The sequence below is a fragment of the Ursus americanus genome, chromosome 14 (assembly GCF_024610735.1).
Source record: "Ursus americanus isolate L20-20 chromosome 14, mUrsAme1.1.p, whole genome shotgun sequence".
In the NCBI taxonomy this organism is placed as follows: domain Eukaryota; kingdom Metazoa; phylum Chordata; class Mammalia; order Carnivora; family Ursidae; genus Ursus; species Ursus americanus.
Window position 1 is genome coordinate 9,346,146 of NC_142140.1, and position 24,284 is coordinate 9,370,429.

A 24,284-nucleotide genomic window follows, 5' to 3' on the forward strand; every position below is an offset into this window, starting at 1 on the left:
CTCCCAAGGTCTCTGAGGGAGGATATCACAGTAACAGGCTGACAGCAGCTTGATGGAGCCAAGCGAGCTCACTGGAGGACCGCCCTGCGGTGTAGGCCGATTGCAGCACAGAGGAAAGGGAGCTTGTGGCCTCAGGCTACTGAGTAGTGTGGTTGCGTGGGGGTATAAAGCAGTGTATAGAGCAGCTCTGTGTTTCCAGAACTCCCCATGGACCATTCAAGGAACGGGAGAGTGTTGTGCAGTGTCCTCAAAGCTGGACTCCCGAAGCCAGAGGCCAAATATGTCTAGAGAATGCCCGTATTGTCCTCTCTTCGATCCTCGCCATATGCCAGTTTAGTGACATACTTTTTCCCGAGCTTATATACTCCTTAGCAGTGGTTCTCAAAGGGTGGCCCCCAGACCAGCATCAGCATCAACCTGGGTGCTCAGTAGAAAACCTGGGTCTCTGGCCCCACCTGCCCCTCCTGAGCAGGGAGCTCTGGGGTGGGGCCCAGCCCTCTGGATTTTAACCAGCCTTCCAGGTGATTTTACTCTGAGAACCACTGCCAGCATCTACCATGGGCTCTCAGAAGTCCCGTTACAAAGAAACCCATGTAGTTTTGGTCACTCGAATGTCTCCTAAACTTACATGGCCATGTAACCCTTTATGGCCTAATATCCATTTAGCTTTCCAAGGAATAAGCTTTGGGCAACAAGAAAGATGGACTTGGGGTCTGATGGAGGTTGGTACAAATCCCCAGCTTTTCTTCAAGGCCTTAGGTGGTTGGGAGCTTTAAATCAGATACTCTAGTGCTCAGCGCTACCTTCCCCCATTGTAGCTGCTAACAATAGTAACCTGATCACTGGATGATAAACCAAGCTATGTCACCAATATAGTTCTAGGAAAATAGTTTTCGTGTGTCCTTCCTTTTGCCTCCATTTTTTCCCCCTAAATCGCCTCTTGAATTTGGGGTGTCAGCCTGAGTTCTACAATTTCTTCCCCATATCTGGGTTCTCAAATTGAACAACCTGACTACTTCTGGCAAAGTTCCCTGTCCTCATCGGGGAAGCAAAAATCAGGATTCCTGCCTGATGCTTGGCTCTGGTAAACTGTTCTATGCTGCCCATTATGAGAAACAGAAGGCACAGCACACAGGATGGCCAGCACCCATGTCCACTTAACTTGGCTACTCACTGGGTAAGGCAGAGCAGTCCTGGGAGCACACCCACAGCTAAGTTTGGGGTTGCTGGGGACACACTATCTATGGTCTATGTCTATCTAGCTACCTTAATAGGATTTGCTCCCTGGCTTCAAGGAGATAAACAGGAAGTTATAAATGAGAGCACCCAGCCTTCTTCCTGGAACAGATCATGAGCAAGGTTTTATAACTCTGCATCATGTAGTAGGAAAAGTATCGGATCTGGGTTCTACTCCTTAGAAACTATGGGACCTTGGAAGAGTTACCTACCCTTCCTCTCTCAACCTCTGATTCCACACCTATAAGATGGGGTTGGTGAAATTCACTCTACTAGGCACTTGTGTGATAAACAAAGATCCTGAAAGAGTGGGCAGTGTATCTGGCTAGCACAAAGCAGGTGCTTAATAAATGTGAACTTGGATCCCGTCATCCTCCTGGGCAACATGGCCATCTAGATTGTCCCCATTGTTCAAGGCTCTATTTAGTTAGAACACTCACTTACTCATCCATTTGTTCATTCATTCATGGTTCACATATTTATTGAGTACCTACTATCTATATCAATGGCACCTGCTGAAGATACAGAGATGAAAAAGACAAGCCAGCAGCACCTAGAGGTGACACAAATACATGACATATAGACATGAATCCGCTAATTACATAACTAGTTATCTAAGCAAGATTGGGGTTAGGGTAAGGAAGGAGAAGGCCATCTTCCCCAGCCGGCCTAGCCCAACCAATACGGGCTTCCTTCAAATTCCCTGTTTATTGTCTGATCTTGTTTATGTACTTCCAAACTGTCACAGCTACTTCCTAAAGTTGACAGTAGGCAGAGACCTGGGATCTCAGGGCACCTTTGCCCCACCTCCATGCTGTACAAATATGTGGGGCTGAGTCAAGGATAAAATATGTTCTCAGATCAGCATCTCTCTCCTGGGCATGGCAATTGGGAACTGTCACAATGACTTGAAGAGATCGCCTTCCAACTTGGAATTAGGTAGTATTTATGCTTGAAGGACAGATGACTATGTGATAGAGGGCTGGCTGGAGAGGAGACTAGTTTATGAAACATGGTAACTGGATCTAAATTTTTTTTAAGTTGCTGGGACATATATTCTTCCTGAGAAATGGGTCTTTTCAACACCATTTCCGAATTTGTGGTAGGGAAAATAAGTTTTGTCCTTTTGTCTTCAAGTTCTCAGATTAGGGGCACCTGGGTGGCTCAGTGGGTTAAGTGTCTGACTGAGGTAGTGATCTCAGGGTCCCGGGATCGAGTCCCATGTCAGGTTCCCTACTCAGTAGGGAGTCTGCTTCTGTCTCTCCTTCTGTCCCGCCCCCTGCTTGTGCTCTCTCGCTTTCTCTCTCAAATAAATAAATAAATAAAATCTTTCAAAAAAAAAAAAGTTCTCAGATTAACAGTGTGTTCTCAGATTAATAGTTCACTGGATGGCAAACTCAGATAAATGTGCCAACACATGGGGGCTGGACATGTAGGACGTAGGTTTTAAATGACAAGTTTGAGTCACTGCAGGGAAGAAGGAGCCCGGCCCTCTCTGAATGCAGTGACACCATTATTGGGGCTGCCATTTCCGTGGGATGTCTGGCTCACACAGGTGACTGCCAGCCTGTTACCAGCAAGGCAGGTAATTTGCTTGAGGGCTCCCTGTATTGGGACATTTATCTCCAAATCTCAAATAGAGACAGTTGAGACCAGTTGGCTGATAGGGGCAAAGGGAAAAGGTAGAACGGGACCAGAAGCAGGAAACGGCAAACATCAGCCCTCAGTGGCACCTGCCTCAAGCTAGTCCTTTTACCACACTCTCTGGAACCCAGGCCTTTTGCACACACTCCCCTCTGTAAGGCAGCGTAGGCCTTCCCTGCCAAGCCTGAAGACTTGGATGCATCCTGGCTATTCTTCCCAGGCTGGTTAGGCCTCAGCTCCTCCTCTAAGCCGACCCTCACCCCAACCAAGGTTAGATGCCCTTTCTCTAAGCCATGACAGTTTGGTAGTCTGTGACCTCCCGTGGACAATGAGCCTCTCGAGCATGGTGATTGTGTGTTATTTTCTGCAGGACAGTGCCTGGCCCAGAGTAAATGAGCACCACATAGCTGCCGGTGGATGAACGCATGAATGAATGCATGAATGAGGGGAAAAGCCTGGAGCTGGGGCCCTGCCCATGCAAGCCCCAGGCCTGGTGGTTTCAGCCACACCGGGAGGCAGGGGAGAGACTTACGTATTCTTTGGATGGGTCGCCGATGCTGCCATTGGTGGTTGGGGCGGTGGTCTCCGTGCCCTCTGGCTTTTCCTGCTGCTTCCCCTCCTCCTTGGGCAAGCCCCCCTGCCCAGGGAGGGCCACCTCTCCCACGCCCAGCGCGTCATTCTTGTATTGCTTGACAAATTCTTCCATCACTTTCACCTCGTTCTCCAGAAGTCCACGGCAGCGAGCGGGGTCCTGGTCGTAGATGGGGAGCTGGTGCATGAGCTGGCGGCGGCGGTAATAGGCGCCCTCGGTGCCTGTCACTGGCTGCTTCTCCTTCGGGATGAGCTCCATGTACTGTAGGCCCTAGTGGGGAGGAGATAGAGCAACCGTGATTTGCACACCCACACAGGATCTGGAACTGGTCAAGTTTCCAGCATCTTTGGGTTTTCTGCAGAACCTGAGGATGGTCAAGGCAGAAATGTCGTGAATCTGGCAACACCCAAGAGAGGCCTAACTTTCACTCTGCCCCGTGTTGTCACAGATTTCACATCCTGGATGAGAATGGGGTACTTTAAGTCAGTGTTCATTTTAGATTCATTGGCTCTCCGGCACATGTTTGGTCTCCTTCAGCACTGAACATTTTCACTTCATTTGCCTCTTGGCAATGCTCCTGATTAAAAAAAAAAAAAGCCGATCTAGTTTAAAATTGCTTTTCTTAGAAAAGTATAATTAAATCATTATAGGCATAAGGTATTTTATGGTTTATTAATTTAAAAACAGGCAAAGACACCTTCTAATAGAATGAATTGACAAGGTCTCAAGGTAATAACATTTCCACATCAATATGACTGGTAACCATCTGAATATTAATATATCCATAGATAACTGTCCAATTTGGTTTTTTTTTTTTTTTTTTAGTGAACAGAAATCTTATACTTGGGTGGGTGCCAGAAATAGGGAGATTCAGGGGAGATAAATGTCAATGTCAGACAGCATGAGAAAGTATGAAAGGCAAATTGTTTTCTTTGACGACTGTTCTCGGCTTCTGGGCCTGCCCCTGACTGTGACTCTGACATCCCTACCAGGTTGCCTGATTCCCACAGCCCAGGTGGCTGTTTCCATATTAACCCTCTTGGAACCTGCCTGCCCCATATCACATCACTTGGGGCTGGACTCATTTTGGAACTGAATTGTGTTAATCAACATGGAAACTTATACAGCAATTCATAATAACACCCCCGTCATTGCCTGATGTTAGGGAGTAGGGGTGAGGAACCCGAGGGAGGGGCATATTAGTCCAGAGCCTGGTTTGCTGAGTTTCATAATAAATGAATTCTGGATGAGAGCAGTTTTGGAGAAGGGAGAGGCAGGTGACCCGCATTCCCATGGGACTCATGAAGCGAGTGGCGGCTGTGATGCCCCCTAGGTGGCTCTCTCCTAGATCCTGGACCACCTGGCTAAGCCGTCTTCTGACTCTGTGGGCTCATGGTACACCTGTTAATTTCCCTTCATCTGCACAGTCCCCAGCACTTTTCCAGGTGCTCTGCTGGTCAGGACAGGAAATTTGACCAGAGAGGAACTGGCCTGGTGGTGGACGTGGTCTTGGGGTGTCAGGAAATGTGGGGTTCTAGCTCCTGCCCTGTTGCTGTTCTCTGGGTAGCCTCAGTTTCATTATCTGCAAAGTCTGGGGTAGACTGCATGATCTTCAAGGGCCCTGACCCCTGTGAGAGTGTGTGGTGACCTCACGCAGTCCTTACCTCAACCAGGAGAGAGAAGCGGTGGCACGGACCTGAGTCTACAGCTTAGGAAAGTGGCTCAAGGAGCCCATGGATTCTGATTGGCCCAAGAGGCCAAGACCCCGACCCCCGCACATGGAAGAACAAGAAGCACCAGGGGGCCACACAGCTGACTGCGTGTCTGGCAAGGGCTGAGTCCTGACCCTGTCTGTAGAAGGCAGGGGGGATGTGGTTTTTCTCTGGGTCAGTATGAAGTTGCAGGGGGCTTTCAGCAGGAACATGCCAGGCAGGTAGGTGTGAAGAATCTAGTCTCACACTTTGGGGTACATAAGAATCACTGGATGGCCTTGTGAAAAAGCTTCCTGGGCGTACCCTCAACTCTGATTTAGGAATCTGTGAGGGGCCTAGAAGTGAGCACTTTTGCAGGTCTTCCTGGCTGAGTGTGAAGCAGAACATCTGAGGATTGGGGCCTCTCTGGGGACAGTGGGTGGTGGGACAGGATATGACCATCAGAGGACAGGGAAAGCAGCAGACCAGCAGCCTACAGGCTGGGGCAGGGCACAGCGCCCTGGGGAGAAGGGGTAGGGACAGCTGTGGGGGGCAAATACCTACCCCAGCCATTCCGATTTTGTGTCTGGGGCCTGCCCTGCTCCCAGGATCTATGGAAGGATTTTGGAGAAATAGAAACAAGAGCACTGCTCACTGTGCCAGAATGGGCACCCAGACTCGGCCAACATCTCACTCATTCCGTGTTGAAGCAGTTCCAGTTGCATGGCTGATGGAGCTCATGGGAGCATAACCTCTTCTCCTAAGGGGGCCGCTGACTCCCAGGTTGAGTGGTTGAAGGCATGGTAAGAGGAGCTACCCCTTACGTGGTGCTTCCTATGATCTGGGCACCCTTCTAGGTGCCTGACCCATGCTAACGCATTTAATTCTCACAGAACCCCTAGGAGGAAGGAGCTAATAATATTACCCCTCGAAACACCGAGGCACAGAGAAGGAACCTCTCACGACTCGTCTGTGGTAGGGACAGCTTGGTACTCAGCAGGTTGGGGCTCAGCCACGTGCCTACGACTTCTCCAGAAGATGAAGGATTTGCCAAGAGAAAACAATGTCCCCCAGTCTCTAGGGGAGTCTCCTTTGGTCTCTCCGTCGGGGTGAGGAGGCCGTGTAAGCACTGCCTAGGGCCATGGTCCCCCAGTGTCTGGATGTGTCTGAGACTCCGCCTTCAACAGCAGGCATCCCTCCCTGCTGAGCGTTACAAGGAACACTGCAGCAGAAATCCTGCAGCAGAGGCACTGTGCAGGTGCTGGCCACCTGCTTGTTGATCCCTGCATTCACTGTCCTTTCCTGGCTCTGTCCTGGCCACAGGTGTGTGTGGCCCGCAGAGCTAAAGGATTCCTGGCCAGGGCCCTGGAGACAGGGAGTGTTCCTTCCCCAGGAACCCAGTGTTCCCTTCGCAGCTCAAAGCCCCGGCCGGGTACCGCAGCACCCAGCTGCCACTGGCGGGTGTTCTGTGATGGCTGGCCTCGCTTGGCTGGCCGGAGCAGCCGATTCGCACACCTGCGACAGACTCTGTTCATTGACCCTGGGGAGGGTATCAGAGTCGGCCTCAACACGCCATTCAGACAACCACTGTCGGCTGGTGTGGGCTTGGGAAGGGGCTGATGGGGACAGGGGGCTGGGTCAGAGTCAGCTGCCTGTGCCGCTCAGAGCTTGTAAGAGAATCTCTCAGGAATCTCTCCAGGAAGCTGATTAAGGTCATGTTCCCAAAACCTTTAGCAAGAGATCTTTTCTCAGAGCAGCTGGAAAGATTGGTTTAGGTTTCAGGTTTTTCACAAGGACCTTTCTGAGTCATTTGTGCTTTACTGTCTGGCTGGGACATCCTGGGTTAAGAGGTTCCCAGAATCGGGCTTTATCAGGAGAAGAATCAAAGGGCAGAGAGAAAAGTGGAAAAGAAAGGTGCTTTATGGGGCACCTGGGTGGCTCAGTTGTTAAGCGTCTGCCTTCGGCTCAGGTGATGACCCCAGGATCCTGGGATCGAGCCCCACATCAGGCTCCTCCGCTGTGAGCCTGCTTCTTCCTCTCCCACTCCCCCTGCTGGTGTTCCCTCTCTCGCTGTGTCTCTCTCTGTCCAATAAATAAATAAAATCTTTAAAAACAAAAAAAGAAAAGGTGCTTTACTCCCAGGGTTGGGCAGCAGAACACACATGGACTCTGGAATCAGAAGACCCGATCCCGCCTGTTCTTTCTCTTTCTCCAGCTGTCAGGCAAGGACAGACAACAGGCTTCATGGTACATGTCAATCCTAGTCAATAGTGGCTACTTGAAGTGCTGTGTCGAGGAGGATTCTGAGGCCCAGTGAGGGCTCCATGGGAGACAGTGCCCTGACTGACCACCAACGTTTGCCAGGGGTATGGGAGTGGAGGATGAGGTAGGAGTGCCACACCTGTGTAGGCTCCTCAAAAGCCTGTTTGCTCTCCCATAAAATGGGGTTATTATGCACATAGGGACTGGTGAGGAGTTGATGATATATCTTTATGTGTATATCTCTATCTATCTATCTATGCAGAATGCTCAATGGATGCTGGTTCCCTTCCTCTTTTCCTCCTGGCCTCCCCCCAAATCCTGGCTAGAGTTCAAAGATTTGCCTAAGTTCCCTCCCTATTCTTAGAAGTCTTCCCTTAAAAGGGCTAATCCAAGATACCTGCTTCTTTCTTCCTCTCCTCCTACCTGTTTGGTTCCTCTGGCCTGGCTTGGTAGGGAAGAGCCTAAGCTTTGGAGTCAGGGAGGCCTGAGTCCAAGGCCTGGCTCTGCCATTTAAGCCAGGTATGGGCCAGTTGGCTAGTTGTGTCACTTCTCGGAGCCTCCCTCTGTGGATAAGCATAGTTATAGTACATCCCTAACGGTGTTGGAAAATTAGATGAGACCGTGTATGTACAGCCCTTAGCATACTGCTTGGCACACATAAGTGCTCAATAAATATTAGCCATCAGGTTTATTGTGACTAGTCCTTAAAAGCTTAAGAATTTCTCCGTTTTTCATTCTGGTTGGGAAGGATGGCAGCAAGATCCAGTCCCATTTCCAAAATATAATCAGTCCTGATCACTTGGTAATTAAAAAAAACGTCAGGAGGGTGAATAGGAAGGGAGAACTGTCCAATCTCAGAAAGGCAACTTGCTCAAGCAGGCCAGATGCGGGGCAGACAGAGGGCCCTTTATACCGTGTGGTTTTATGAGCCAGCATTAATCACAGCCTGACGATGCCTTCCTCTGATTAGTCTGGGGCCGAAGTGTTTGGGGTTTTCACCAGCCAGTTCCTGACGCCCACAGCTAGCTCTTTTACGAGCTGCTTGCTTTAGTTTCCACTGACATCTTGGAGACTTGCTTGATGGCTTACCCAGACCTGGGCGCTGGAGGCAGACCCGCACTCAGAGCTGCCCGGCATGTCCCGGCACTGCTGTTGTTGGACGCCACCCTCTGTGGCCCGGATGTGCCCCTGCCTAGCCCCTCCAACTGGCAAAGGCCAATTAACCATGCTGTGTTTCCTTACGTGTAAAATGATTCCTACTTCACAGGGTGGCTGAGCTCACAAACGCTGACATATTCTTTTAAAATATGTCTTCAGAAAGTATAGCTTTTTAAAAAGCATCTTGCCAATCTCCACTTGATCTAGAAGGGATTCCCCCCTCTTTCCCCCATTTAAGCTACAGCTTAGAACTGCACTGCTCAGACTCTCTATGGTGAAGGATCAGGTTTTTTTGTTTGATTTTTCCACCTATTGCAGAATGATTTGTGGGCTCACTGCATGAGATGAGAATGTAGCTCATGCCACATGAGATTTCCACGTGAGTCTGACCACAGTGGAATTCTGTTCAGTGAGAGGAGGTCTCTGATCACATGCTTGATGTCAGTTGCTACTAAATTTCCCTGACATTTCTTCTCAATTTCTGTACCTCTCCTTGTGGGCTAATCCCAGGATTTTGTGGTGCAGTGTCAGTCCACAGACCACATGTGGCCAGGAGGGTGACGCAGCACAAATACTCATCAAACCTACTATGTGTTCTGCATGGTGCAAGGTGCTGGATAGGATGGTGCGCAGGACCGGCATGGTGTCTGCCCTTGATGATAACTAAGCAAAGACACACATCAGACAACTGCAGCTTGCAATCAAAGCTTCTAAAGAAGCATTGGCGAACTGAGAGAGAAAAAATGTAGCGGGAGGGTAGGTGGCATCTGCTGTAGATTGGGTGGTTCAAGAAGGCCTGCCTGGGACCTGACTGTCAGAAAGACCCAGCCACGCAAAGAGCAGGGAATGGACAGTTCACATAGAGGGAACAGTAAGCGCAAAGTCCTTGAGAAGGGCAAAAGCCTAGAGTGTTCCGGAGCAGGAAAGAGGACGGTCAGGGCACTGTAAGGTAATGAGTGAGGGGTATAGCTGAAGCTGTGGGAGGAGCCTGTGGGGATATGAACATGTAGGATGCTGAAGCCTCTCCTTTTTTCCCCAGAAGAGATTTAATTAAAATGCCAGGCTTGCATCTCTAAAACTGTAGGACTTTTTCATCTCATTGATTTGTGGAATGCATCTAGGCCCTTGCTATTCCAGGTGTGGTCTGGGGGCCAGCAGGAGTGGCATCACCTGGGAGCGTGTCAGGAGTGTGGCGTCTCAGGCCCAGCCCCAAGCTTACTAGATGTACTTTGGCAAGCTGTGCAGAAGACGTACATGCTTGTTGAAATCTGAGGGGCACTGGTCTGGTCTGTTGGATCCTGAAGGTGGCTGCATGTGGGATGACCTGAGGGGTTAATTGCCCATGTCTGGTGATCCTGATCCTGCAACCTAGAGCTTCTGATTTACTGGTCTGGGCTGAGGCCTGTGCATGGGGACTTGTTAGGGGTCTTTGTCATGGTCAGCCAGGGTGTGACCTTGTCCTTCTCTGGGTGCCTCTTCCTCAGGGTTGTGTAAAGCTGGTTTGGTTCTCCCTTCCAAGCCCAAGAGGCCTCCACTGTTGGAGAGGAGAGAGGACTGTTTCTGTGCTCCTCCACGGGCCTGCAATGGGTATATCCCAGGCCACTCTGAGGGAAGACGAACATCTCACACATGAAGACAAGCACTCTGAGTTTAGAATGATAAACCATCCTTTGTCCAGAAGTGGGGAGCCCAAAGGGAACCATGGACGGCCCTGGACTAGAGCTGGAAGGGCCTTACAATTCAGAGACCCTTCTATCCATTTCATGGATGAGGAAAACCAAGGCCCAGAGAGTTTTCACTTCAAGATCAGATAGCGAGGCAGGAGCAGGTTTAGAACCAGAGCTATTCCTATCATTTCTATAATCTTGCCTTCTTCTTACCCTACCTTTGAAATTCAGGCATGACTAAGATTTACAAGGATAGGAAAACCACCACTTGGTTGGAGGAAGCTGCCTTACCAGTTTCTGGGTGACTCCAGGCGGGGCCCACTCATAGGTGATGGTGTCAAAGGTGGGATCTTTCCCAGTGGCAATGGGATTGGTCATGATCATCCGATTCCTCTTGTAAATCCGGATGCCGTCCCCGCCTTTCACCCGGGCCGTGAGGGTGGAATACTTGGAGTCCATCAGCAAGCGGCCAATTTTCCGATCGTCTTCCAGCTCATTGCTGAAGCAGTGGTCCTCGTGGCTGCATTTGCACGACTTGCATATTTTCCTGGGGTGGGAGGTGAATTGGGACACATGAGATCAACCTCCAGAGGAGAAGAGCAGAGTCTCCTGCTGGTAGCATCTGCCTTTTTTGAAAGCAAGTTCAAGGTTCAACTTTAGTAACTTGGAAGGGCTGGCAGCCGACAAGTGGTAACCTGAGATCAAAAGGCCTCTGGGATTGGGAACTGCATTTGGGAGACTATCAGTCTGTGGGGAATATGGGAAAAAGAACAGCACATTTTTACTCACTTTGGGTATGACAGCAAAGCCTGGTTTATTCATTAGAGATGCTCGAAAGCAGGAGTCTTTATGACCTGTGGGGTAAACCTGGCCCACAACCTGCTTGTGTAAATAAAGTTTTATTGGAACCCAGCCATGCTCATTCATTTACATATTGTCTGTGGATGCATTTGGGCTACAATGGCAGACTTGAATAATTGCAACAGAGACCGTGTGGCCCACAAAGCTTAAGATATCCATGATCTGGTCCTTTATAAAAACATTTGCTGACCTCTGCTCTAAGGAATTATTGAAATTGTCTCCCAAGATCCATGATCCTTGGAGCTTCAGCAACTTTCAACTCTTTAGCATTCATACTGAAGTTAGAATACAGCTGGAAATTTTCTTCAAGAAATGGGTGGATAGGACCCAGGGGGAAGGGAATGAGCTCAGAAAACCCCTTGGGCTGGAGAAATTGATGTTCACTGGCAAGGTTTTGTGGTGAGGCTCAGAGAAGGAAAAGCATCCTGGGGAAGTGTCAAATTCACTTGAAAGCCGTATGGTTCTGTCTGACAATTAAAAACTAAAGCAACTGGCTGCTTTGTGCCATGCTGTTCAGGTTTCAAAATCCACAGTGTTCCCAGTATAGGGGAAAACCGCTTCCCTCCCTTTCTGGCCTGACACCTGAGGTGTGCTCTATCTCCGTTGCTCTCACGCATGAGATTTAAGAACTTGTTAAGTAAAGTGAGCAACATCAAGACCTGCAACAGGGATGAGGCAGGCCCAAGCAAGAGACGTGTCACTGCATAGCACAAGACCTCACAGCCAGGCATGCCCAAAGCAATCCTCCTTTTTTCCATCAGTCGTTCTTTTTTTTTCTTTTTTAAGATTTTTAAAATTTATTCATTTGACAGAGAGAGAGAGAGAGCGCGCGGCAGGCAGAGGCAGAGGGAGAAGCAGACTCCCAACTGAGCAGGGAGCCCGACTCGGGACTCAATCCCAGGATCCTGAGATCATGACCTGAGCTGAAGGCAGACACTTCACCAACTGAGCTACCCAGGCGCCCCTTCCATCAGTAGTTCTAAACTAAGGTCACACCCCCAGGAGGCATGTGGCAATGTCTGAAGACACTTTTGATTGTCACTGTCACAATGGGGTGCTACTGGCTTCTATAGCGTAGAGGCCAGGGAGGCTGCTAAACATCCCGTAATATAGAGGACAGCCCCCTCCACAACAAAGCATTGTGCTGTCCAAAATGTCAATAGTGCTGAGGTTGAGAAACCCTTGCCTAATATAAAAGGAGGGAGGCCCCAGTGCAACCTTCCAGGAGCCTATAGTTGGGGTGGGAGAGGGAGAGAAAATCCAACGGACACTGTAACAGAGAGTAAGGTTGGGCCCTGTGAGGACTGCACATGCTCGGGCGGGGCGGGGGTTCTGCTGATCTGAACCAGGGCACGTGGAAAAAGGCTCAGGGTGATAAGTATGGGAGACAGTGGGTTACAGAAGGTTAAACACATTTCTCCAGTGCAAGGCTGATTCTTGTTTTTAATGCTCTGATATACAGCGTGACTTTAAGGCAGGGAGAACACAGTGTTTCCAGTGTTATCTGAAGAGAAGCTTGCAGTCCAAGTTCACGTGCAATGGGCTACAATTTGAGAAATGGTAAAATCGATGACCTCAAGGATAATTCCAGTATTTCAATACAGAATATGACCCTGAAGATGATGCAGGGCAAAACAAGAAGTCTTTTCTTTTTGTTCTCATAAGAAGGGATTATTCATTTTACAGAATTGGGGCATTTTATTCATAATAAATATCCTCTTGCCTCTCCCTTTTACAAGCCAGGCATGAAGGAGACTATCTCTCTAAGGTAGGGGATAGCACAACCAGTTTACACATGGGGAGTGACAGCAGCAGAGGGGGAAGTGGAAGGCGGAAGAGGAAGGAAGTAAGGGAAAGCCTGGTGTCCCACGAGATCATCTGAGCCCCAATGCCTTCCATGTATGGAGCTGGGTGGGGAAGCCGCCATTTGCTTTTTTGGTTCTCAGGATGCTGTTAGAGATGTGGCAAATGCAAAACATTTTGAAATGGAAAATGTTGATGGATATGAGATATTCTTTAAAATTGGGTCAATGTTCTTTTGCCCTTTATTCATACCATCATGTTGCCAGGCACTGTTGCTGGGATTCTACAGATGAGGAAGATAACCCCCTACCCCACTCTACTCTTTCCAGGCACCCAGACTGAAGGGGGCACAGACACACCCAGAAAGATCCTCAATCGTATTAAAATGGCTATTTCTGCAGTCTGTCCTGGGCTACCTACAATGCTGGAAAAGGCAAAGCCTTGAACTCTAATTCCAGCCTGAACGCTTGTCCAACACAGGCCCACGGTCAAGTTTCTTATCTGACAGTGAGAGAGTTGGTCTACATCAGGAGTTGGCAAACTACATTCCATTGGCCGAATCTGGTCCATCCCCTATTTTTGTACAGCTTGTGAAGAATAGTTTTTATGTTGCGACATGGTCGGAAAAAAAAATTCAGAAGAAGATTACTATCTTGTGACACAGGAAAATGATATGAAATTTGAATTTCAGTGTCCTGAAATAGAGACTTATGGGAACATAATCACATTCATTCATTTACATGTTGCTTAGGGATGCTTTCACGCTACAAGGGCCAAGTTGACTAGTTGTGCTGGAGGCCATATGGCTTGTCACACCGAAAATGTTTACGAACAGGCTGTTTACAGAAAGTTAGCTGACCCTTGGTCTATTTGATGAGTTTTCAAGCTTTGCTGCCCATCTAAATCACCTGCGGAGCTTGGTAAACTTGGAGATGCCCCCCCCCCCCCCCCATGGCCCCAGCTAGTCAGGTTCCATGGGTCAGGAGTGGGATCTGGGCAGGGTACTTGTAATCCTGTTCAGAGGTGATTTAGATGCCCATCAAAGTGCCAGAGTCCCTAGTGAGTGCCTTTCAGGAATTTAAGCAGCTCTGGTTGACTTTCTCTAGATTGTCTCCTGAAAAGCACAGTGGGCAGAGTTACCAGTAAAGATTCACTGCCCCGGGGAGAAGAGGCAGAGTTAACACTGTAATTCCCGGTGTAGCCACCTACACCAGCATGGAGACAGGACCTCATCAGAGGGGGTGCCACGATGAGGACACGGGGAGAATCCAAAGAACGACCCCTGAAGAATGTAAAATTGGGTAATCTGAAGAGCCAGTGGTCTGTCTCCCATTTTCATACTATGTCCCCTACTTCCCTCAAACTGGGGGTTTTCTCTACTCACTGAAGTCAGTGTGCATTTAAAAAAAATAAAGCTATTAGGATTATGATAATATTAAAAAAAAAAAAAAAGAATCCCTGCAAGGAAGAGACTTTCTGTCGGGCTCTGTCTGAAAAGCCTGGAGTCCTGGACATGTGTGTGCCTCTGCCCTGAAGGGCAGGTCAGCATCCTGAGGATGGCTCAGAAGGCCAAGGGACCCAACATGTCCATCAGGGAAGCAGGAGGCTGCAGGCTGCTCGGGGAGCCTCCCCTTCTGTTTTCATGAAAGTCTGCTTTTGCCTTCACTCTGTACCCTTCTCTCCAAGTAATTCTACCATCTGCGCCACTAATACTAATTACCATTCTAATTCTGCTAACCATGTCAATCACTAATTTGATTATAGACAGCTTGCCTGAAACTACTGATTTTAAAGCCAAAAGTGGACTCTAGAGCACATGGACTCCAATGTTCCCATTTTTCAGATGGGAAAGGTGAGGCTTACAGAAGGGGAAGTGTTTGTTCAAGCTGAGTCAGCACGTGAATTTGTCCTGTGATTATTAGTCGAGAGACTTGCTCATTAAAGCAGGCTGGCTGTCACTTCGGTCATTCAAATATCTTTCAAACTACCGAAAGTAGTTTGAGAACTGGAGCATAAAAATGATTTCATGTGGTTTCACCCCTAAGGTTCTGGGACCTCCCTGCTCCAGTATGACATGAATTTAGGTCCCCATTAAAGTTATTCAAACCAAAGACAACACCTGACACTGGGGGCCAGAAGCTACAATCTGCATTTCTCAAGGATCAATTTACTTGACGTTCAAGTCCTTTGTAGAATGGTGGGGGAACGTAGGGATTAAAACAATGCCGACATTCCTGCTTATAGTCCCGAAGAACAAGGCCCAGAATTGCCCTCTTGGGGCGCCTGGGTGGCGCAGTCCTTAAGCGTCTTCCTTCGGCTCAGGGCGTGATCCTGGCGTTCTGGGATCGAGCCCCACATCGGGCTCCTCAGCTGGGAGCCTGCTTCTTCCTCTCCCACTCCCCCTGCTCTGTTCCCTCTCTCGCTGGCTGTCTCTCTCCATCAAATAAATAAATAAAATCTTAAAAAAAAAAAAAAAAAGAATTGCCCTCTTGCCATAAACAGCTAGAAAACCAGACAAAATATGTTGAATGAACCTTTTCAGATGTCAGGCAACAAGCAGTAAGGGACTGATCCTTGAGAGGGGAAAGCATTATCAAACTGAGTTGGTGGGAGCATTCAGGGAACATTATCCCTACCCTAAGGATTCTAAAAGGAGCTATCCCAGCTGTCTTCGGAAAGCTGATGAGGAGTCAGCATTGTTCTGTGACACCCTGAGGGCAGATTCAGGACCAGGGGGTGAAAGGATAGGGAAGCTGACTCTCCTCAAGCCCAGAAAGGGCTCCAGTGGCCAGAGTAGATGTGCAGGGCATTCCCCCGATGGGGAGTGTGTTCGCTGTGGGAGGAATTTGTGCAGGCGATGGAGTGGGGTTTGGACGACCTTAAAGGTCCCTTGCATCCAGAAGACTATATGAGCTCCTGTGAGGTCCAGGGCTGTCAGGGAATGGAGTCAAGGAACAGTTTTGTGCTTCGAAGGCTTACGACCCACAGTACTGCCAAGTGTTTGAGAGCATGGGGGTAGGTTTCATGAAGACCCAAGTTTGAGTTCTGCCATGTACTGGACATCTCCCTGCTACCCACTCTCAGTTTCCTGACCTGAAAAATGGAGAAAATGCTACCTACTGCTCAGGGTTACTTCAACATTTAAATGTAAAAGACTTGGTTCAGCTCAGCAAATGTTTTTGCAATTGCCCTCTCACAATGGAAGTCAACAACTCTGAGATAAAAACCTCCAAATTTTCCTCCCCCATTGAGTGTCCAAGGAAACCCTCTGGCAGAGGAGACAAAAACTCCCTCTTTGTTATCGTGCCCTACAGAGATTAACCTCTCTCTCCCAGGGCTGCGGGGACAGTCACAAAGGCTGTGCCCTACACACCTCCAGTGGGCGCCCTCCATGTAGATGCTGATGGTGATAGCGCCCGGGAGCTTTGCAGTGGGGCAGCCCTACCTCCGGTTTTCAGAGTCCTCAATGAAAGACAAGAAAAACTCTGCAGATCCCAGTCCAGCTGGGTCTTATGGCCCTGCCTTGTGGGTATGAATGCACCACGGCCTGGTTTTTAAGTCCTGCGGACACAGTGACTTTTACTTCTGGCCCAGGGGCATCTGAGATTAAAACAGGGGCAATGACATAGTATGGGGAGATCAACCACATGCACCAAGCCCCAGGATAGAACAATCCAGAGAGGACCAGGCACGGACTAACAACTGCCCGTATCTTCCCCGTGCAGCCTTGGTGGGCTGAGTTTGGTGGCCTCCGCCTTGAAATGGTGTGTGAAGCACTAAACTCCTTCTCATCTTGGCTCCCAAGGGCTTCTCTGTCATTTCTGAATTAGGCCAAGCAGGAGTGCATTCACTCCGGAGCCAATCCTCCCCGAAACGCATGCATCTTAAGCAGTCCCAGCAGAGAAGAATGACCAGGGGTTCCCAGAAAGGACAGCCAAGAAATGAAGGCCGGCAGAGCCTCTCCTGACAAACTCCGTTACCTCCATGGATGTGGCTCAAAGCCTGAACACGTCCCCTTGCATTTCAAACAAGGCACACCTCTTGCTGACTGCTGCTGGCCCAGGGACATCTGGAAAAGGAGACAGAAAAGAGGGTGTTTTCCTTCTAAAAGTCTTGGACCGGGGATCGCTTGACCTCTAAAAGACTTGGCATGCCAGCAAAGGGATTGTGTGGGGTTCAAAGGGCTCGAGATGAATAAGCCATCAGTTACTGTTTACCAAGAATGGAGAAGACCAGCCAGGAAAGTGGCCATAGGGCAGGCAAGTGTGGAAGGGTGGGGCCCTTCCCAATAAAAATGGAACGAGGTGGGGGCTTTCGGTGCTGTTGCCAGCCAGCCACCAGGGCCCCGCTGGAAATCCCCTGCTAGTGAGGGATCATCTCCTCCTTCTTCCATATTCACCAGCTCCCCTGGTCCACTTGTCACTGGAATGGAATCTTCCAGCGAGTACCTCCTCTCCTTCCTTTGTGATTTATTGATAGGGTGTGATTAAACCAAAGCTACAGGCACAAACAAATGTTCATGCTGCCAAATGTTTATAGCTCAAAGCATGACTTAAATATTTTGCTAAAACACGGAAAATCAGGAGCATTTGAAATCTGGTGGTCCTTTGGAAGGAAAACAACACACAGGACAGGTTTTATTCTTTGTCACCAGCTGCTGCTGCTGCTGCTGCTGCTGTGTTGAGACCCAACTGGCTCTCCAATGGGGTCTTCAAATCAGCAGCATCATGGGAAGCTTGCCAGAAACACAGCCCCTCAGCTCCCGCCCCAGCCCTTCTGATTCAGAATCTGCACTTTCACGAAATTCCAGGAGTTTTTTATTACATTAAAACCGGAGAAGCAGGGGGTTAGTGTGTGGATCTGCTGGCTGAGAAACATACCTACCCCTCCACTGGGGGTGGGGAGGACTTACTACAGTTATGCATGTGTATTATGGTTTTATCAAGAATAAGGCTTCATCAACTCATAAGATAAAGGGATAACCTCCTCACTCAACAGACTGTTGATTCATTTAACCATTTATTTAGCATATGTCAGGCACAGGGATACATCATAGGACTCGGGTGTACCCTAGAGGTACTCAGAGACCAGAGGGAGATGGAAAGACACATACTTATCACCTGCTTCTGGAAGGGATAAGTTTGAGGCAGAGGGAGCTACCTGTTATGTAGCAGAAAGGCATGGACTTTGGAACCTGGGAGACGTGGATTCCAAACCCAGCATCGTGACTCAAAACGCATACTGGCCTTGGACACACTGGGCTTCAGTTTCCCTACTTGTCAAATGGGTACAAAGGTAATATATATAAAGTGCCCGTTCACACTGGGTACTAAAATCTGGTAGTTGGTGTTATTTTGCACGCAGACTTTAGGTGCATAGAGGAAGGTGTGAATAGACCTGTATGGGAAGTCCAGGGAGGCTTCTTAGAGGAGGTGACTCTGGATGGGGGTTATGCAGAAAGAGCAGGCAGAAGAGGAGACGGGGGTTCCAAGATGGGAGAAAATGTGCAAGGGCAAAAAGACATGAGAGGACATGATGGGTGGGATGCTGCCATCTGAGCATTACTCCTTAGTCTCTTTGCTCTTAAGTGGGGGGAAAACAGGCAGTGGAACTTGGGAGACCGTCTGCATCGCTACAGTTAGGATCCGAAGAAGTACACGAGAAGACACACTTATTCTTCACCATATTTCTCTTCTGTACCTCAAATCTTCCCACAGTGACCCTTGCTCCCCATCTCTCACTTGACAGCTGCTGTTTGCACACGTGCTCGCGGACTGCGCTGTTCTGATACATGTTCACAACTCTGCAGAATAAGGGCCGTGCTGCACGCATTGGAAAGAGAGCATGTTCACATCTGCCTGGTCAGTGCTAGATTCTTGGTAACAAAGAAAAACACGAGGATGCTCACCATCAACTCATTGTCCGAAGCTGGGGAGCTTCCCGTCACAGGCAGAACTTTGTTCTCTAGAACCCTGGCATCCAGCACCGTGCAAACCTCCACCTCTACTGCTTCTGACTCTTGTCACCTTGGCTTCTACCAGTTGAAACACAGTGATCCTTTCACGCTTCATGTTTGAGTGATTCAGTGGTTATTTTGGAAGGTATACAACTTATGAATAAGGCTTCATTGTTGGATCATTTTAGAAAGACCCAGAGGCAGCAAAGCCTGGAAACTGAAGAGCTATGTGGAAGCATTTCATAAGTGGCAAAGCACCCTGCGTGCGAGCACTGCTGTTCTTCTAACGAGTGGCTGATTTAACAGGCATCCTATAAGGGGATTAGTCCTTATGCTTGGCCCAAGAGTTGAGCTGCTGGCTCAGGGTTTGCTTAGAAATAGTGATGCGGGGGCGTCTGGGTGGCACAGCGGTTGAGCGTCTGCCTTCGGCTCAGGGCGTGATCCCAGCGTTATGGGATCGAGCCCCACATCAGGCTCCTCTGCTATGAGCCTGCTTCTTCCTCTCCCACTCCCCCTGCTTGTGTTCCCTCTCTCGCTGGCTGTCTCTATCTCTGTCAAATAAATAAAATCTTAAAAAAAAAAAAAGAAATAGTGATGCGAGGCAGCAGCAAGCCACAGAGCATGGGCCTGCGGGGCAGGGGGCTGGCTCTGTGGTGCCAACTCTGACATTTATTAGCTGTGCAGCTTGAGGCAACTCATTTCCTCTCCCAGCCGAAGTTGCTTCTCTGTAAGATGAGAAAACTGGCCTGGATCGAGGTTGCTAGAATCCTGTTCCACAGAATCCTTGTTCAGTGAGATGTTGCAAAGGGGTTGTTGATGGCTGGGAGCGCGAAGGATTACATGATCAAGTAAAAATGGTGGACACTGGGTGTGTGCAACGGCTTTCACGGCCTCTGAGGTGCTAGCCCATGTGAAGAACAAGACAAGAGGTGGGGAACAGGCAGCTATTTCAAGTGAAGAGGTCCAGGCTTTGGGGTCACAAGGTCTGGATTTTAGTCTTAAATTTGTTCCTTTCTTCTGCGGGACTTGGGCAAGTGACTGGACTTGGCAGAGTCTCTGTTTCTCCCTCTGGTAGTGGAGATAATAGGAACCAACCTGCCTCATGGAGCTACTGTGAGGGTTAAATGGGTTGCTGCAGGGAAAGGGTTTGGCGTGCACATATTATGCACTGAGTGTTTGTTCTCCTTGTCAGCACACCTCGTGTAAATGGTCTGAGAGACCCTGAATCAGATGTTCTAAAAAAAATTCCCTTTCCAGCTTCAGAATTCTAGGGAACTTTAGAGGAACTACTTTCTTTTTTTTTTTTTTTTAATTATTTATTTATTTATTTGACAGAGAGAGACAGCCAGCGAGAGAGGGAACACAAGCAGGAGGAGTGGGAGAGGAAGAAGCAGGCTCCTACCGGAGGAGCCTGATGTGGGGCTCGATCCCATAGCACCGGGATCACGCCCTGAGCCGAAGGCAGACACTTAACCGCTATGCCACCCAGGCGCCCCTAGAGGAACTACTTTCTAACTCCACACCTCATATACTTTCTTACTGTCTCCTTTGCTTCATATGTCTAAGTGTTGCCTCTCTGACTAAGTGCAGGAAGCAGAGAGTTGGCCTTAGTCTCCATCCTGCTAGTGGGACAATTTCCATGGCGACAGAAGTCCGTGGGAGAGAAAAATAAATGGCCTTGCAAGGAAGAAGCAGATTTGGGCCATCAGGCCACACTTGCTGCCAGTTTCCTGGCCGACTGCTTAACACAATAAATAGCCATTTGTCCCCTACATGTCATTCATCCAGGAACCAGACAGACCTGGCTATGTCGGACACAGAAAATGATGATCCTGTTTATTGAGAAGAGGAAAACATCAACCAGAAACAGTGTTTCAAACAAGATATTCTGGTTTATAAACAGTAGGTTTCTCTGATGTGGACTCTGTCTTGGATGAAAGATGGTGCAGTGGCGGCTCACAGTGGCTCACAGTAGCTGGAAACAGAAGAGCTTAAAAGGAGCCATCACTTTAAAAAAATGGGTTCCTGGAATGTAGCATCTATTCCATCTTTTTTCCTGAGGGGAGATAACATGTTTTGACAATTTTCTTTGGCTTGGGAAGAGTAGGATGTTGTGGAACTGGAATAGCATCAGGGACTTAAAAGGACTTAGGCCAGGAGCCCTGGGGACACAACGGCTGGAGAACAACAGGGCCTCCTCTCTACTTTGAGCATTTCCTTCAGGTGAACCCCCAGGGGAAGTCTTACAGGGGGAGAACAAGGTAGGACAGACATGAAGAAGGGAAAAGAAGAAATGCAATATGGAGTTTAGGAATGGACAGAGGACATGGGGTTAGACAACAGAAACTCCCCTCCCATATGTAACTCGGTTTCCTCCTCTCCAAACGGGTTTTCCCTGCCCGTTTTTGCCTCCACAGGGCTGTTGTGAGCATTAAATCAGATTAAAAGGTTGTTTGAAAAGTAAAATATTTACCATTATTAAAAAAAATTATCCAAAACTTGAGCATAAGGCAGAAAAGTGGGTGGCACGTCCTCTCAGTGTCATATGGTGGCAATAATCCCCTCAAGGATTATCTAGACATATTTACTTTGCTGTACTCCCAGACTTGGTGAAGCTACATGTTAATTTGGAGATTTTTGTCTGGTAAAGATACAAATACAAAGAGTTTTTATCTTTTTGAAATAGATAACCTGGAAGGTTATGGTTTATTGTCGTGTTGGGCATTATATCTAGTTATGTACCTAACCCATCAATCTTTTCCTAACATTAAATTGCCTATAAATACCCAGCCCCTCAAATCCTTTTTGAACGGGTCTAAATATCTTATTGATTACTTCATCAACTAATGAGTTGAATAAAATCTTTGCTAAGTTTTATTTTATATTTGCACAGGAGTCGTGATTTTACGTTTTTGGAAATTCTCTCTTCTCATCATCACATGACCTCCTAACCATCCCCGGGTTTGCTTTCTGAGCTAGGGTGTTCTGAATCTTAACACTAAATTCTATTCCAAGTCAATCACGCTGATTTGTCTTTTATAGGTAAACTCTATAGGCATATGTGTCATTAAAGATTATTAGCCAACATGCTTTGCTACTTGAAAACAAACCCTTTCCTCCCTACCAAGGAGAGACGTGGAGTAAGAGCAGTGAAGGGTGGGGTGAGGTGAACATGACAAGGTCCGGAAAAGAACTTCCATCATACACAGAAAACAACAATCCCAGAAACTCCTCTCCTGCTATCACCAACTCCAAAATGTGAACAGCTTAACAATCCATGGAGTGATTTTACTTACTGAAGCATTCTCTTCCTGAACACTTGACAACCCTGTGGAGTGTAATAATTATTCCTAATCAACAGAGGATGCATGACAGAGAGCAGAAGCAACTTGTCCATTCAGAATGGTCTAGACTGGAGATCCTATGGAAAAGGGGGGGGTCTCCTCACTCTACCCTTATCTGTACTGGGCTTGAAGCAAAAATGTTATAGCTTTCTTAATGATTCTGACTGAGCTAACATTTATCGAGTACACCTTATGTGCCAGGCATCTGCCAAGCATCTCATAATATTTATGCTTGATGAGAGGTACTTTTTGTGACTTCGTTTTCAGATGAGGAAGCAGGCTCAGAGAGGTTAAGTCTCTTTTTCAGGATCCAATAGCTAGTGAGTGGTGGAGCCAGGAAGTGAAACCAGGCGGGTCTCACTTCAGAGCTGTGCTCTCCTCTAATCTGCTGTGGTACTTTCCACTAAGGGTACAGCACTTGACAGTTTACAAAGTATATTTACATTCCTTATCTCACTTGGTTTTCCCAACAACCTTAGGATGTAGACACTTTGCATTTGGCTCATGAAAAAAAAATGCTCATAGAACTGATGGGATTTGCTGCTGCTCAGGACATAATTCACACTCATGTCTTTGGAATCCAGATCCTATGATTTCCTACCACACTGGGAGTCTGCAGACCTCAGACAGCCTCCTACGAGTCTAGCCTTGACTCTGGGCATCAGGCCAGCTGGATCCAAACAGACGGGACAGTATGTCTGTAGGAGTGGGAGGTCCCGGGTTAGGGCTGGGGGCAGCAGGACAAGGCCATGATCACCTTGGTCCCAAGATTTCTACCATCCAACCCAGTTCTGCTAAATAAACTGAAGTACAGATGTTCAAGGCAATGGACAGGTCTCAGAGGCAGCTGGAGAGGCAGTGGCCAGAGGAGAACATGAATCAGAACCACAGACAATGCCTATGGCAGAAAAGCACCAAGGCACTGGCTTCCCCCCTGGAAGCCCAAATGAAACACAAGAGGTCATGTGTGCTTAGTACCAGACCAGGGAGCTGGAGCTCATGCTCCAACCCCAGGCCTGCAGATGACTGGACAGACAGTGGCTTGGGGTCAGCATGCTGAAAACTGTCTTCTAGAAACTGCTACGACTTAAAAAAAGAAGAAAACCATAATAACCAAGAAGCAAGTCATTTCTGGGTTTATTCCCAACTCTTAATAGTTTGTTTATATTAAGGATACTAGCACCCATCTCATTGTGAAGTTGTATTGAGCTGCCTTTAAAAGGATAAACATTGTTGAGTGTTAGATGTCACGGGGCTCCCATGATGTGGTCCACCTCACTGGGCCAAGTGTATCTATTTCTACTTCCATATCATCTACTCCTTCTACCCAGTACTACTACTTCTCTTTCCAATCACCCGAGCCTCTTACACTTCTCCTAAATATACACTGGGGTTTTGGTACATGCTCATCTAAACCTCAGAGAGCTCACCCCCACCCACTCTTTAGGGACCAGTCAAGTCCCATCTTTTCCATAATAAAAATAGTTAATAGCAGCTGTAACGAGTACTAGGCTTTGCAGTTTCCTAGTCACTGTGCTATGCCTGAGCTCAGGCAAATCTTACACCACCCCTTTGAGGTAGGGGTCTTGTGGTGGTTCGCAAGGTGTGGTCCCTGAGAAGCACCTCAGAACTTGTTAGTAGTGCAAATACTCAGTTTTCACCCCAAACCCACTGACACAGATACTCTGCATAGGGCCCAGTCATTGCTGTACAAGCTCCCCAGGTGATTTGGACGCAGAACTGAAGTCTGAGAACCACTGATCTTTGCTGGTATCCCCAGGCAGTGTATGAAGTAGCTGAAGGGAAACCGATTCTTGGTTGGCCTGAGACTGAGTCAGAGCCTGAATGTAGGACTTTTTGTGCTGAAACCAGGAAAGCTCTGAACCAATCACGATGTGCTGGTCTTCTTAATTAAGACTATTCAAAGAAGTCAAATTAAGGTGCTGGCGCTTAGATTTGAACCCAGGTTTCTCTGAGTCCTCAGTCTCCATTTTAATTAAACCAATGCACCATAGGTGATGCCAGGAAGACTTTCCCAGATATTTTGGGGTGCTTACACTTATTTCTCAA

At 48.2% G+C, this 24,284-nt stretch overlaps 1 protein-coding gene across 1 annotated transcript in view; it reads right to left on the reverse strand.

Moving 5' to 3' along the window:
* LMCD1 (LIM and cysteine rich domains 1) overlaps nt 1–24,284 on the reverse strand; it is a 58,496-nt gene that overhangs the window by 12,436 nt on the left and 21,776 nt on the right. The window contains exons 2-4 of the mRNA XM_045808131.2: nt 16,895–16,983; nt 10,542–10,797; nt 3,413–3,742 (exon numbers count right to left, since the gene is read on the reverse strand). Coding sequence (XP_045664087.1) covers nt 3,413–3,742; nt 10,542–10,797; nt 16,895–16,983 — 675 coding nt within the window. The remainder of the gene's footprint in view (nt 1–3,412; nt 3,743–10,541; nt 10,798–16,894; nt 16,984–24,284) is intronic.